The sequence below is a fragment of the Rhinolophus sinicus genome, chromosome 14 (genome assembly GCF_057876585.1).
Source record: "Rhinolophus sinicus isolate RSI-liver-muscle chromosome 14, RSI-T2T, whole genome shotgun sequence".
NCBI lineage: Eukaryota > Metazoa > Chordata > Mammalia > Chiroptera > Rhinolophidae > Rhinolophus > Rhinolophus sinicus.
In genome coordinates this window covers 62,994,392-63,010,541 of record NC_142514.1, presented here as the reverse complement: position 1 = coordinate 63,010,541, position 16,150 = coordinate 62,994,392, and the positions used below count along the sequence as shown (strand labels likewise).

Genomic DNA, 16,150 nt, shown 5'->3' with positions numbered 1-16,150 from the left:
ATTAACTTTTTTCTGTTGTCTTTTTGTTTTCTCTTTCATTTCGTTTTGCTCTAATTTTTATTATATTTCCTTCCTTTTGCCGACTTTGGTTTTCATGTGTTCTTCTTTTTCTTGTTCTTTAAAATGTAATGTTAGATTGTTTATTTGGGATTTTTCTTGTTTCTTAAGATAGGTATCAGGCAAAAGAAAAAAATAAAAGGCATCCAAATTGGGAATAAAGAAGTTAAATTGTTACTTTTTGCAGAATGACATGATTCTTTATACAGAAAACCCCAAAGACTACACACATACACACACACACACACACACCTAATTAGGAACATTAAACAAATACAGTAAAGTTGCAGGATACAAAATCAATGTACAGAAATTCATTGCGTTCCTATATGCAATGAAATTTCAGAAAAAGAAATGAAAAAAAAATTCCTTTTGCAATTACAACAAAAACAATGTAATACCTAGGAATAAACTTAACAAAGGATGTGAAGGACCTATATGCTGAAAACTATGATACATTATTAAAAGAAACTGAAGAAGACAAAAAGAATTGGAAAGGGTTCATGGATTGGAAGAATCAACATAGTTATATAAAATTCCCATATTACCCAAAGCAACACACAGATTTAATGCAACCACCATCAAAATCTCAACGGCAGTTTTTAAAGAAATACAACAAAAAAGTAATCAGATTTGTATGGAATCACTAAAGACCCAGAATAGCTAAAGCAATCCTGAGAAAAAAGAACAAGGCTGGAAATATCACCCTCCCTGACTTCAATTTACACTACAAAGAGTGACACTAATTAAAATAGCATGGTGGTGGCAGAAAACCAGACACAGAGACCAATGGAATAGAATTGAGAACCCAGAAATAAACCCACATATATATGGGCAGATAATTTTCAACAAAATAGCAAAAAACATACAATTAAGAAAAAAAAGCCTCTTAAATAAATGGTGTTGGGAAAATTGGAAAGCCACATGCAAAAGCATGAACTAGACTACTGTCTTTCTCCATACATCAAAATTAACTCAAAATGGATCAAAGACCTAAGAGTAAGACATGAAATAATAAATTGCATAGAAGAAAGCATAGATACTAAACTTACGGACCTTGGGTTCAGAGAGGATTTTATGAATTTGACCTCAAAGGCAAGGGAAGTAAAACAAAAATAAATGAATGGGACTATCTCAAACTAAAAGGCTTCTGCACAGCAAAATAAACCATCAACAAAACAAAGAGTCAAGCAACTGAATGGGAGAAGATATTTGCAAAGAACACCTCCAATAAGGGGCCAATACCCAAAATATATAAAAAACATACAACTCAGCCACACACACATAATAATAATAATAATAATAATAATAATAATAATTTAAAAATGGGCAGAAGATCTGGACACTTCTCCCAAGAAGACATACAAGCAGACAACAAATATATGAAAAAATGCTCAACTTTACTCATAGTAGGGAATTGCAAATCAAACCACAATGAGATACTACCTCACACCAGTTAGAATGGCTATCATCAACAAGACAAGTAATAACAAGTGTTGGAGGAGTTGTGGAGAGAAAGTAACCCTCATACACAACTGGTGAGAATTTAAATTGATACAGCCACTGTGGAAAACAGTATGGAGGGAGGTTCCTCCAAAAAAGTAAGAATAAAATTACCATACAACTCAGCAAACCTTCTTCTGGGTATATACCCCCAAAATCTGAAAATACTTATCCATAAAGATAATGTACCCCTATGTTCACTGCAGCATTATTCATGGTAGCTAAGACTTGGAAACAACCAAAGTATCCTTCAATAGATGATTGGATAAAGAAGATGTGGTATATATATGCAATGGAATATTACTCAGCCATAAGAAAAGATGAAATACTGCCATTTGCGACAACATGGATGGATCTTGAGATTATCATGCTAAGTGAAATAAGTCAGACAGGAAAAGTCAAGAACCATATAACATCACCCATATGTGGGATATAAAACTGAAAACAACAAACAAGATAAACAAACAAACAAAAAACTATAAACACAGACAATAGTTTAATGGTTATTAAAGAGTAAAGGGGGTGGTAGAAGAAGGTAAAGGGGGTCAAATATATAGTGATGGAAGGAGAACTGACTCTGGGTGGTGAACACATAGTGCAATATATAGACGATGTATTATAAAATTGTACATTTGAAACCTGCATAAATTTACTAACCAATGTCACACTAATAAATTTAATGAAAATTTAAAAAATATATAGAAGACTTCTCTTATACTTAAGGACTTAACATGAGTGATAAAAATATATTATCTTCTAAATTCATGAATATATTTAAAAGTAAAAAGAGCATGTTCAATATGTTAAAATAAATTATAAAGGAAACAAAAATGTGAGGAAGGAGTAACATAGTATAAAAATATCTATTGCATTTGAAAAATTACAAACTAAAATTTCTAGAAATGAAAAATGAAAAGATTGAAATTAAAAACTCCTTGGAAGAATTAACAGCAGAAAAGACCACAGCTGAAGACAGAATTAGGGAGTGGTAAGTATAGATTGGAGGACCTTACACAGAATACAACACAGAGAGACAATTGCTAGAAAATATGACAGAGAGGTAAATCACTGAGGATAGAGTGAGAAGGTTTAATATGCCTCTAACCAGAATCTCAAAAAGAGACAATAGAAGAGGAGACAAAGCAATATTTGAAGAGACAACGAAAGAGACATTTTTGGAATTGATGAGAGGTAGTAACCTCAGATTCTAAAACCAGAAGGATTCCCTGTGAGATAAACTTCAACACACACACACACACACACACACACACACACACACACACAAACATATTGTTGTAAAATGTCAGAATATCAAAGACAAAGAGAAGGCATTAAAATTAGCCAAAGGAAAAATACAGATTATCAACAAAAGAATGACAATGAGATAGCCAAGTGCTCAGCAACAAAAATGAAAGACAAGATTGTCTGATAAGGGCCCATTCTTGGGTGATAGACAGCTGTCTTTTTGCTGTGTTCTCCCATGGTGGAAGGGACAGAGAGCCCTCTCAGGCCTATTTATAAGAGCACTAATTCATGAGGGCTCTATCCTCATGACCTAATTAGTTCCCAAAGCCCTCCCTCCAAATAGCACCACTTTTGGGGTTAGGATTTCAACATATGAAATTGGTGGTTGGGACACAAACATTACAAAAATAGCTGGCACATAGGAAGATTTAATAGCATTGGCATTGCTCTAGAATCGTGATTTAACTGGGATTGTTGTTATGCTTTGTTATGTATTGTAAATGTTATTCTGTAAGCAACATATTTTTCTTATTTTAAGAAATAGTTGAGAGGTGGAGAACCAAGATGGTGGAATAGATAAACACTGTGTCTGCTTCCTTCCATTAACACATTAAAATTACAACTAAATTATAGAACAATCAACCTGGAGAATCATCTGAAGTCCAGCTAAACAGAAGTTTTATAACTAAGGACATAAAAAAGAAATCATGTGGAGACTGGTAGGAAGGGAGGAGATATGAAACAGGCAGCCTCTACACCTGCGTGTGGCAGATGAGAATCAGGAGATATATCTCAACTGCGGAGGTTGCCTCCAGAGGAGCGAGGAACCTCAGCCCCATACCAAGCTCCCCAGCCTGGTGAAAGGGTTCCAGGAAGAGGTGCCACCACAACATCTGGCTGTGAAAAACAATGGGGATTCCAACTATCCAGGTGGAATGGAAGACTGGTGGAAACTGAGATGTCCTCTTAAATGGCCTGAGAACAGATTCCCTCATTCATAGGCACTCACATTGGGCTCCAGCAGAAGGATAGTGACTCGGGAGGCATCAGAGGCATTACAACGGCCAGATTGAGGTGTGTGGCTTCAGTAGGAGGGCTTGAGGACAGTCTCTATTTTCCCTATAAGGAACCTTGTTTTTTTGCAGCCAACTGGCAGATGCCATCTTTCCTTTGTTAAGCCTCTCCCCTACACTTATGGTCAAGTCTGAATCTAATAGGTCTCATTAGCTCCACTGCTCTGCCCTGCTGCCCTGCTGGGATCCAAACTCCCCCAATGCCGGAAGCACGTTCTCTGCAAGCAGCCAGACCTGCCCACATTGCATTATTTCTTAAAAAACTATCAGAGTCTGTGGGCCTCAGTGTGCGCTAAGACTTTTGCTGAGTAGCTCCAGGCTCAGCACTGGCACCAAACCAGAACCTACATTAACTTGGTGACCACAACTCTTTAAACTCTAGTGACTCCCTGAGGTCCAGCCTCACTCATCACTTTGTAGCTCCTACCAGGTAATCCCCTGCCAGTCACAGGCAGTGGGTGACCTGGGCCTGTAGCAGAACCCCTCCCAAGTGGCCCCAGATCCAACATACTTGGAGGTTGGCTTCAGACCACAGCAGAGCACTGCCCAACTAGCCCCACAAGTGGCACAACCAAAGGACAGTTTCAACAGGCACAGGAGCCTGCTGGGGCAAATTCTATTCAGTGGGGTAAGCACCCCATTCAGCAGCCCGTAAGCTGTGGAGGTGGCCAAACCCTGAAGCCAATCAGCTTGATGGTCAATCCCACCCACTGAAATTCCAATAGCAATCAAGGTTCAACTATAACAGGAGGGCACCTGCAACACAAAAGGGACATTCCTGGAGCTCCCAGAGCAGGTGACCAGGGAGACTGTGCCACTGGGCCCTACAGGTTACCTGTTACATAAGGCCACCTGGCCAAGACTGGAAGATATAATAGATCTACCTAATACATAGAAACAACCATAGAGAGGCAGCCAAAATGAGGGAATAAAGAAATGTGTCCTAAATGAAAAAACAGGAGGAAACTGTTCTCCGGTTCTGAATGAAATGGAAGCAAGCAACCTACCAGAGACAGAGTTCAAAACAATGATTATAAGGATGCTCAAGGAACTTAGTGAGAATGTCAACAGAGATAGCAAGCATAACAAAGGATATAGAAACCATAAAAAAGAACCAGTCAGAAGTGTAGAATACAATAATAAAAAGAAGAATGCACTAGAAGGAGTCACCAGCAGACTAGATGAGGTAGAGGATTGAATCACCAATTTGGAAGACAAGGCAGCAAAAAATACCCAATTGGAACAGCAGTGGGGAAAAAAAGAGGGTAGGTCAAGTGACCTCTGGGATAACATCAAGTGTAACAACATTCACATCATAGAGGTACCAAAAGGAGAAGAGAGAGAGCAAGGGACTGAGAACCTATTTGAAGAAATAATGACTGAAAACTTTCCTAACCTGGTGAAGGAAATAAACATACAAGTCCATTAAATGCAGAGAGTCCCAAACAAGATGAACCCAAACAGGCCCACACCTAGACACATTATAATTAAAATGGCAAAGGTTAAAGACAAAGAGAGAATCCTAAAAGCAACCAGATACAGGCAGTTAATTAACTACATGGGAGCTCCCATAAGACGGTCAGCTGATTTCTCAACAGATACTTTGCAGGCCAGAAGGGATTGGCACAAAATATTAAATGTGATGAAAAACAAGGAAATACAATGAAGATTACTCTACCCAGCAATGTTATCATTTTAAAATTGAAGGACAAAGAGCTTCCCAGAGAAGAAAAAGCAAAAGAAGTTCATCATCACCAAACCAGTATTACAAGGATTGTTATAGCGACTTCCTTAAGATGGAAAAAAAAAAAAGATAAGAATTATGAATAATAAAATAGGAGTAGCTACATATCTATCAACAATTACTTTCAATGTAAATGGATGAGAAACACCAATCAAAAGATAGGGTGGCTGAATGGATAGAAAACAAAACCTTTACTGCCTACAAGAGACTCACTTCAGATTGAAAGACACACACAGACAAAATAAAGGGGTGGAAAACAGTATTTCATGAAAATGGAAATGAAAAAAACAGAAAAAGCTGGGGTAGCAATGCTTATACTAGACAAAATAGACTTTAAAACAAAGGCTATAACAAGAGACAAAGAGACAGTAATCCCATTTCAGGATATTTATCTGAAGAAACACAAAACACTACTTCGAGAGGATGTGTGCATCCATTTGTTCATTGCAGCATTGTTTACTATGGCCAAGATGTGGAGGCACCTGGGTGTTCGTTGATGGATTAATGGATAAGAAGAGATGGTACAATGGAATATTGCTCCGCCATGGAAGGAAATGGATGGACCTTAGGGTATAGTGCTGAGTGGAGTGTCAGACAAAGAAAGACAGATGCAGTGTGATTTCACTTACATGTGGAATCTAAAACACAAAATAAACAAACAAAAGAGAAACAAGCTCATAGACACAGAGAATATTTTGATGGTTGCCAGACTGTACGGGAGTTGGGGGCAATGAAAGAGGGCAAGAGATTAAGAAGTACAAATTGGTTGTTACAAGTCATGGGGATGTAAGGTATAGCATAAGGAATATAGTCAATAATACAATAATATTGTAATAACTATGTATGGTGTCAGGTGGGTTCTAGATTTGTTGGGGTGGTGGGAGGGGGGTGGGGACAGGGTGAAAAAATTGAAGGGATTAAGTACAATTGGTAGTTACAAAATAGTCATGGGGATGTAGAGTGATGCATAGAGAATACGGTCAATAATATGATAATAACTATGTATACTTCTTAAATTATATAAATGTCTAACCACTATGCTATACACCTGAAACTAATCTAAAATAATATGGAATGTCAACTGTAATTGAAAAATTAAAAGGGGAGGACAATAAAGGGGAACAAGTGGTTCAAATCTCCAGGTATAAAACAAGTCATGGGGATGTAATGTACAGCATGGGGAATATAGTTAATAATATTGTGATAGCATAGTGTCAGATGGTTGCTGGATTTATCATGATGATTATGGTTTTAGGTATATAAATGTTGAATAACTATAGTGTACCCCTGCAACTAAATAATATTGTATGTTAGCTACATTTTTAATAAAACTCTTTAAGAAAAAAGATGAAATAGTTGTGAATATTAACCAAAAAAAAAAAAAAAGAAAACCTAAATGTGACCAGAGGTAGCTTTGTCTTAAGGTGCTTGAACTAATGAACTCAACTCTTAGAGGCATTACGATTGACCCTGATGCTCAAGTGAGTATTAAATATGTTATTTGTACATAAACTCAGTAATCGGGAATTACTATGAGCCCATGTGGCTTAATTGGAAGCTGAATCTTGTCCATAGAGTTAAAGCCAAGAAGTCAGTAAGTACGGCCTTCTCGTGGAGAGTGGCTTAGAGGCCCAACAGCCTTCCTAGCATCAACTCCACTCCTACGTACTGGTCAACACTGAGTGATTGCTCTGCCCATGCATTGTTCTAAGCACACACAATCCTCACAGCAATGCCTTGAGGCAGGCACTATTATTATTCCCGTTTTACAGATGGGCAAACTGAGTTCCACAATGGTTAAATACCTTGCCCAAGATCGCTCAGGTAAAAAGTGGCAGAGTCTTGATTTAAACACGGTTTGAGTCCAGAGCCTGTGCTCTTATCCATCGCTCTACACTTGATCTCAGTTGTTAGTACACTTTATTGTAAATAAGATTTACACTGAGGCATTGGATTAAAATGTAGTTTCTTCTGACATATTGTTTTGGAATTTGTCTTCCAATGAGCCCTGGAATGCATATCGTCAAGTGGCATTTTAAGCATTTGCCACTAGTATGACTTCCATCCAACCTACCCCTCCCATAAATTTGACCATACCTCTGCTCTGCTTAAAAATCTTTCATATGTCTCCTCAGCATGAAGAGTCAAGTTTAACCCTCTTAGATTACCACACAAGACTATTTCAGCCCTGGCCCCTGACCATTCCTTTTGTGTTACAGCCATCCATTCCCCTAAACCCTTTCTTTACTTCCTTATATGGACCTTTCCCCAAAATTACGTACAATGGCATTTCACACCTGCATTAGTTAGTTCGCATTGATTTCTCTGCCCAAAAATGCTCTGCCTACCGCCTTCTTCTAGCTAACTCCTATACATCCTTCAAACTAATGGAACATCATTTTACCTCCCCCGATACTGATTTAGAAACCTGTCTTTGCTGTTCCATAACACCCCTATGCTTAGTTCTACCGAAGAGCCAATGACACTACATTGTATAATAACATTCAGTGTACTCGAATGTTTCCCCTTCTAGTCGTCTGCAATAGTAATAAGTGTTCCTTATGAAGCAGCCCTAGGAAATTTACAAATAATATTTCTAATTCCAATACAACCCCAAAAAGTACATTTTGGAGATTGCATTTTAAAGTTGAAGAAACTGAAGTTTGGGGAGTGAGTCAGCAAGTCTACGGTTACACAATTACAATGGCAGCATCACACTCACATCTGGTTCCATAATGTTTCATTTGACTCTGTCTCTCCAACGCCTAGTGTTAGTGCTGACACCAGCACTTAGATGGATGTGGAAGGATGGACGGCCTGGGTTGCCATAGGTCCGGGTTTAAAAGAAAGAAAAGCAAAGCCAAATTTAAGTTAGAGAGGGAAAACTTCTGCTTAGGTGCTATCTCTTCTTACTAGATGTCAAGATAGGAGAGTTCCCGAAAACTGAGCATGCCCAGAGGTGGTCAGTATGGCAAATGGGTTTCTGGGTGGGGGAAGAAATTTGCACTAGAGTTTGCAGATCAACAAGGAGAGCAGAGTCTTCACCCAGGGGCAGGGTGCCCATTAGTGCAAGTTTTCTTTGGGGAAGAACTATGTTGTCATGCAATATTTATCTTAGTTCCTCAGATGGGGAGATAGCAATTTGTTATCTCTGTGTGCAGCTGTGACCAGAGATTGATGTGGGCTCGGTCTCAGTGCAAGTGCATGCACACCACCTGCCTTTTGGTTTGTGTCCAATGCTGCTGTTTTCTGAAAATAGAAGCTGTTACCGCCTCTGACTCAGTACCGCCTGTGAGTCAGTCCCTTTCACCTCATGTTTTTTCTGGTACATTTGTCCTAAATGTAGCAACCCATCTCTGATTCTTTACTACATGCCAGATTTGTAAAATTTGTGAAATGTGTCTTACTACTGAAAAATTTAAGCTGTCTTTGATTAATTCCTGGAAGTTGGTGTCCTGTGAATCAGAAGAAATATACAGCGGGTGCCAAAAACATGTATACACATTTTAAGAAAGGAAAACAAAAAAAAACTATTAAAATGGTCATACTCAATATATACCGATAACAAAAGATGAATACAGTGACATTTGACGTCTGCAATTACAAGAGGTGCTCAAAGTGGTTACCATCAGTGTCCAGACACTTCTGATTATGGTGAACTACTGCTTGAGCCACGTTGACCAAAGTGCCTACTTGTATACATTTTTTTTTTTGAGCCCCTGGTTTATCTTTTTTTTTATTTTTATGTTGCCTCTCTAATGATGTACAAGGTCATGGGATCTCCTTTACCCTGAGTCCATTGAACAAAGTAACAGAGTTTCTCAAGGCCACCCCCTTGGGGTCCACCTCACCTCAGCTGGTCAGCAGGGGTGGTGAGTTTCTGCTTCTGGATTCGCCTTCTTAGCTTCTTGTGATGTGCCGATCCCTCTTCACTTCCCCTCCAGGAGCTCCTCTGCACCCTCTTCCTCAGTATCTTCCCTTTGAGGAACTGTTTAACGAGGTCTTCTCTGCACCCCACGTAACGGAAGTGGTAACGCTGCATGTTCTGAGTGCCTGCAAAGGCTCCCTCTGTGTTCAGTGGGTCCTCAGTTTCCATTCGGCTCCTCTGCAGAGAAGCCCCAGTAGGATTCTACTTCTCCTGCTCCTCACCCACCTTCTCCACTCCCAAACTGCGATACTTAAACAGTGATGATCACGATTTAACTCTCTTTTTGTATTTTCACCTACTGGTTAGGCTCTGGGCATTTAATTCCTTATGATGTAAACTCTCTTAGTTGTATGTAAATATAATAAATCTGTCTATTTCTCCCTGACATACTACCTCAATCAATATAGTGTTGATTGGCTTAATGATGGAACCTATTCTATTTTCTGCCTCTAATTCTCTTTTCTTTTTGACCAAAAAAAATAAATAAATAAAATAAAAAATCAGGTTGGTGGGGATAGGCAGGTATCTGGTACTCTCAGTGACTAATTTGCTTCCCTTTGCTTGTTTTACATTTAGTATTTTTATTATGAAAGTAATACACGCTCATCATCAGTGCAGAACAGTAGGGATTTTCCAATCTCATCTCCCACTAGCAGTGTAGTCAGTATTCTTCCAGTTATACTCTAGGAATTTATGAAAAATAAAATAAAAATCATACACAACACACACAAAAATATAATTTATATGCAGAAATAGAGTGCTATCAAAGATATTATTCTGCAATTTGATGTTTTTTCATTTAATAATCACTAGAATTATTTTCCAAGCCAGTATATTTGTTTGTCATTCTTTTTAATACTTGCAGAATACTTTCTAAATTTTTTATTACATTTTTTGGGTGACATTAGTTAATAAAATCATGTAGGTTTCAAGTGTACAAATCTATAATACATCATCTGTATATTGCATTGTATGTTCACCACCCAAAGCAGAATACTTTTATTAGTTAAAACACTTTGGCCTCCAGTTACAGAAGCTTAACTCAAACTATCTCAAGCACAAAAAAGAATTTACTGGTTCACAAGAGCAGTGGGAGAAAAAGGAGGGCTGGTCCCAGGGACCCAATGTCCAGGGATCCCATGGTGTCCTCAGAATATCTTCTCTTTCTATTTCTCAGGACTGATGCTCTGTTTTGGCCTCATTCTTTCTAGAGCAAAGCAAAATTGTTTATTGCATGCAATAGGGGCAGAGAGAGTCACCCCTGCTGACACCTGCAGGATTATACCTCACAGCAACCAAGCTCATTACTTGGCCTCTCCAAACTGCAGCTCTGTCATGTAAGCAGACATTCTTGGGCGTATCCTCCTCAGCCTGTGTCCCAGCCAGACTCCTTCCGGGTGTGGAAGCTGCAAGTCCAGGAAGCAAAGTTTCCCTCTGCTCCAATGCAGGTCCCTATAGGTGCAGAAGGCCCACTCCTCCTGGGAGAGGAACCCGATCACATCCCTGAAGGCCACGTATCCTGGAGCCCATGTCCTCTTACCTGGGCCTGGTCACAGAGGAGCTGATGCTGTGCCTTCATTTTACTGGGTGCACTTTTGAGGGTAGAGGCAGAATTACTTAGACTGTAAATCCCTGACTGAGTGTTTCTCCCAATAATGAACAACTCAAGGACTCGCCCATCTTGTTTCTGAGACTGAGGCTGCTCTTCCTCCTGGGAATTCCCAGAATTAGGCCTCATTATTTCAGACGTATACTTCAGAAGCCCTAACACACTGGTGCCCACAGGTGGAGCTTTCTTCAAATAAAGATTCCTGGGCCCTATTTCCTGAGACTGGATCAGTAGATCTGGGGTAAGGCCCTGGAATTTATACTTTTAAAAAGCAACACACCTGATTTTATGACCAAACAGATTTGGGAAGGACAAACTCATAAATCTTCCTGCATAATTCTCTCTGTTTAACTTTACCTTCTGAAACAGTGGCAGCTGGATAGGTGTGGGCTCCCTTTCTGTAGTATAAACGACTGGCCTTGGCCAGCTGTACTTAACAGATAGGTGTGTCTAAGTCCCTCCCCTACTTTTACCCAAATCAGGTATTTTTATTCCTAAGAGAGGTCTAAGATGGAATGTTCTTCCTAAGGAGGGGGAAATGTAGGTTTGTGGGTTGGTGAGTTTTCTTGTTGTTCCCTGTATTTCCTGAAATCATAGAAAGAGCAACACAGTTCCTTTAAAATCCACCTCCCACTACCTTTCTGACCACATCTACTATTGTCCTACTTGCTGCTCTTCTTCATCCTTACTGGTCTTCTCTGAGTCCATCTGGATGCTCTCGCCTTAGGGTCTCTGATTGGGGTTCCTCTTCCCAAAATGACATTGTCTCCATGTTAACAGAGAAAGACAAATGGGTGCTTTGACCAAGTAAGTAAAACCCACAAAAACATCCATAATGTCTTCTCCACTGATCTCATTCTTGACTCCCCTCTTTCTCACATACCCCATCTAATCAGTCAGGAAACCCTGTTGGCTCCAAATTCAAATATGTATTGAGTTCAACCATTGTTTCCATCTCCACCATTACCCCTTGAGTGGGGGACACCACCATCTGAGATGACCACTATGGCCTCCCATCTGGTCTCTCTCCTTCTCCCCTTACCCCTTATAAGCTATCTCAACAGAGCAACTAAGACAGTCCTTTAAAATATGAGTTAGATCTTGACACTTCTCTGCTCAAAACACTCTCATGGTTCCCTCCTTCTTCCAGAATAAAAAGCAATGCCTTTATAAAGGCCTATAAAGTTCTACAGCTGTGCTGTCCAAGGAAGTCACCACTGGCTACATTTGGCTAGAGAGCACTAGAGATAAGGTCAGTCTAAACTGAGATGTAAAATACACATTGGATTTTGAAGAATTAGTTTTGAAAAAAAGAATGTAAAGGTTGGTGGTTGCCAGAGGTGGGGACTGGGTTGTGGGAGAAATAGGTGAAGGTGGTCAAAAGGTACTACACAAACTTCCGATTATAAGATAAATAAGTTCTGGGGATGTAATGTACAGCATGGTGACTATAGTTAACAATATTCTTGTATATTTGAAATTAGCCAAAAGAACTTTTAAGTTCTCATAAGAAAAATAACCCACTAGGTGAGGTGATGAATGTTAACTAAATATATTGTACTAACCATTTTGTCATGTATACATATATCAAATCTTTATATTTTTCATCTTAAATGAATATAATGCTATATATCAATTATATCTCAATAAAATTGGAAAAAAGAAAAAAATATGCAATAATTTTTATATTGATTATTTATTGAAAATATTTTAATATATTGGGTAAATAAAATATATTATTAAAATTAATTTCACCAGTTTCTTTTAGTGTGGCTAATAGAAAAATGTAAAATTACATATGTGGATCACATTTCTGGCTTGAATTATATTTCTACTGGACAGCACTAGACTGCAGTATTTGGTCCCTCTCTGAAATCTTTCCTGAGGTTGTCTCCTGCTACTCTTGTTCTTGTTCACTCCCATCCAGCCACACTGGCTTTCTTGCTATTTTTCGAACATAGGAGCACACCAAGCATCCTCCTGCCTCAGGGCCTTTGCACTCACTGTTTCCAATCCTAGAAAATTTTCCCTCCAATAATCTGGATGATTTGTTCTTTAATCTTCTCTGAACTTTAGTCAAACTTCACCTTCTTAATGAAGCTTATTCTGACCGCCCTATTGAAAATTCAATTCCTTATCCACCTCCACTCCTGTGCTCACTGAGCCCCTTTCCTAATTTATTTTTCCACAGTGTTTGTCATCATGTAACATACTATATATCTTTTATATTTATTTTGTTTATTGTCTGACTTCCAATGGAAACTAAGGGTCCTTATGACTTTCATTAAATTCAGTTTTAAGGCCTAGCTTTAAAAATCATCTCTCTCTCTCTCCCCTCTACCCCCTCAGAGACGTAGCCTTTCTTCTCCCAGATAAACAGCAACCCCTCCACCTCTCCACCCCCCAGGCAGACGAAGACAGTAGCCAGACCTAATTAATGGTCACATGGTCTGGACCTCTGGCAGGCTAAAGATAACATCTTGACTTAAGTTATGTTTCAGTTCCCAACCCCTAAGGTGGAATGACCCACTGGCTAGTTTGTCATGAAACCAAACAGGGGGATGCCAGAAAAGACCTCAGCGCTGTCCTCAAGACTTGAAGAAATGATTTATTACCCTTACCTCACCTCCGGCCAATCAGCTCCCAGTAGGACCTCAACCCCTAACCCACAGTGTCTTGTGATTTTGCCCTGTATAATCTGTAACCTACACGCCATCAGGATTGGGTCTCTAGAGCATTAGCTCCCCGCTTCTGTATTGGCCAATTAAATATTAAGCTTTTTTTTCTTTCTATACTGCAAACTCCTGCTTGTACATTTCTTTGGGCCAGTGTGTGCAGGCAGGCGGACCCAAGGGAAAACATGTAGCATAGTATATATATTTTTGTATTTGTTTATTGTCTAACTTACCCTATAGAATGCATGAGGGCAGGAAATTTTTGTTTAAAGCTGTGTTCTCAGCATCTAGAACTATGCTTGGAACATAGTAGGTTCTCAACAAATATTTGTTAAATCAATGCTGAACAAATTTTAATCAACCACTTAATTACACAGGTGAAGGTAAGTGGCTTTTTCAAGGTCTCACTGTGAATTAGGGGCAGAGTGAATGTACTCTCAGTAAGATTAAATGCTACTGACCAGAAATGCAGGTGCCACCACCTAGATCCCAGCCGTGTACTTATATTTTTGTTTCCTCACTGGAAGCTGCCCACACTTTCATGCCTCTTTTAAGCTTTGCACTTAAGGAAAGAAGAATTTACTCCAGAAACTTATTTTACCTCAGTCATCACAACCAAGAGATGACCTCCAACATTCTTTTTTGTTCCAACGATAAGCTTTTGAGATGTTTTTTTGTTTATTTGTTTTGTTTTTCCCCCTAGGCAGAAATTCTAGATCTATATGGATCTATGGAAATTAATGGTATTTCAACAGGAAAAAAATTTGCTCGCAGGAAGCTATTACATTTGATTATACAATGAAATATTTAAGCTAGACCACGGAAAATTTAAACTAGTTCATTTGACTAACCAACACATATTTACTGAGTAATAACATATGCCAGACATTGTTTTAGGTCCTGGGAACAAACACGATCTTCAGGAGCTAACAGTCTAGTGTATATGTATTGGGGTGGGGGTGAGTGGAGGGAGGTGAACAAACAAGTACAGGATGTGCTCATTTCTTATTGCTGCTGTAACAATGACCACAAACTTAATGGGTTAAAATACACATTTGTTCTCTTCCAGTTCTGGAGATCTTATGTGGTTGAAATCAATGTTGCCAGGAGGCTGCGTCCCTTCTGGAGGCTCTACAGGAGGATCTGTTTTCTTGCATTTTTCAGCTTTTAGTGGCTGCCTTACATCCCTGGCTTGTAGCCTCTTTCTCCACCTTCTGAACATATCACTCAATCTCTGCTTCCAGCATCACATCACCTCCTCTCATCCCTCTGACTCCTTCTGAGTCCCTCTTACGTGAATCTCTGTGATGATACCAACCCACCCAGATAATCCAGGATACTTTTGTCATCTCAATATCTCTAATTTAATCACATCCATAAAGTTTCTTTTGCCATATAGGTAACATTTACAAGTTCTGGAAATTAGGACGTAGACATGGTGGGGGGTGATCATTACTTAGTCTGCCATGCAGGACTATGTGACAAGAGTCACAATGGAGAGAAATACCAGATACTAGGTAAGCACACATGACAGATCAGGCAAGGTTTGGAGGAGGAGTGGGACACCTTTATAGAATAAATGCTTTTTAACTGAGGCTTGCATGAAGACAAAGGAGGGCAGGTATGGGTCATGTATAAAGGAATGTGCAAGGGAAAGGAGGTATAAATGAAGATGACTTTTGCAATAGTTATCTATTGCTGGGTAACAAATTGCTCCAAAAGTTAGCAGCATACAACGATAAACGTCTGCGCTCTCACACAGTTTCTGAGGGTCTGAACTGGATGGTCTTGCCTTATAGTCTCATGAAGATGTTCTCAAGCATTGGCTGGGGCTGCAGAAGCAGGATCCACTCACGTGTCTGTCAGCAGGACGTGTCAGTGCCTCACTCCGAGTGCGTTTCCTTAGGTTTACTCACATGACTTGGCAGCTGGCTTCCCTGAGGGTAAATAATTCCTAAGAAGGAGAGACAGTCTAAGATAGAAGCCTCAGTCATTTATAACCTCATCTCCCTAGTGACGTACCACCACTTATGCCATTCTATTGGTCACCCAGAGCAACTCTGGGGCAATATGGGAGGGAGAAGACTGCACAAGCATGTGAACACCAAGAGGTGGTGGTCACTGGGGGCCATTTTGGAGTCTGGTTACTATGATATTATTGGGATTACAAAAGTTTTCCATTGCTAGGGTGTAGGGCAATCACAAAAGATCGGTGGGAATAAGATTGGTTTGGGAAGGGATGGCTAGAGCGTGGAGGGCCTGTATACTTGGCCAAGGAGTTTGGAGACAATCTTTTAATGGATAGGAAGCTATTGC

General features: G+C 39.4%; 1 protein-coding gene across 1 annotated transcript in view; it reads right to left on the bottom strand.

The window, feature by feature from the left end:
* Positions 1-9,587, bottom strand: part of SAMD13 (sterile alpha motif domain containing 13) — a 59,566-nt gene extending 49,979 nt beyond the window's left edge. The window contains exons 1-2 of the mRNA XM_074335044.2: positions 9,474-9,587; positions 8,345-8,439 (exon numbers count right to left, since the gene is read on the bottom strand). Coding sequence (XP_074191145.1) covers positions 8,345-8,366 — 22 coding nt within the window. The 5' untranslated portion in view covers positions 8,367-8,439; positions 9,474-9,587. The remainder of the gene's footprint in view (positions 1-8,344; positions 8,440-9,473) is intronic.
* Between the last annotated feature and the right edge of the window lie 6,563 nt (positions 9,588-16,150).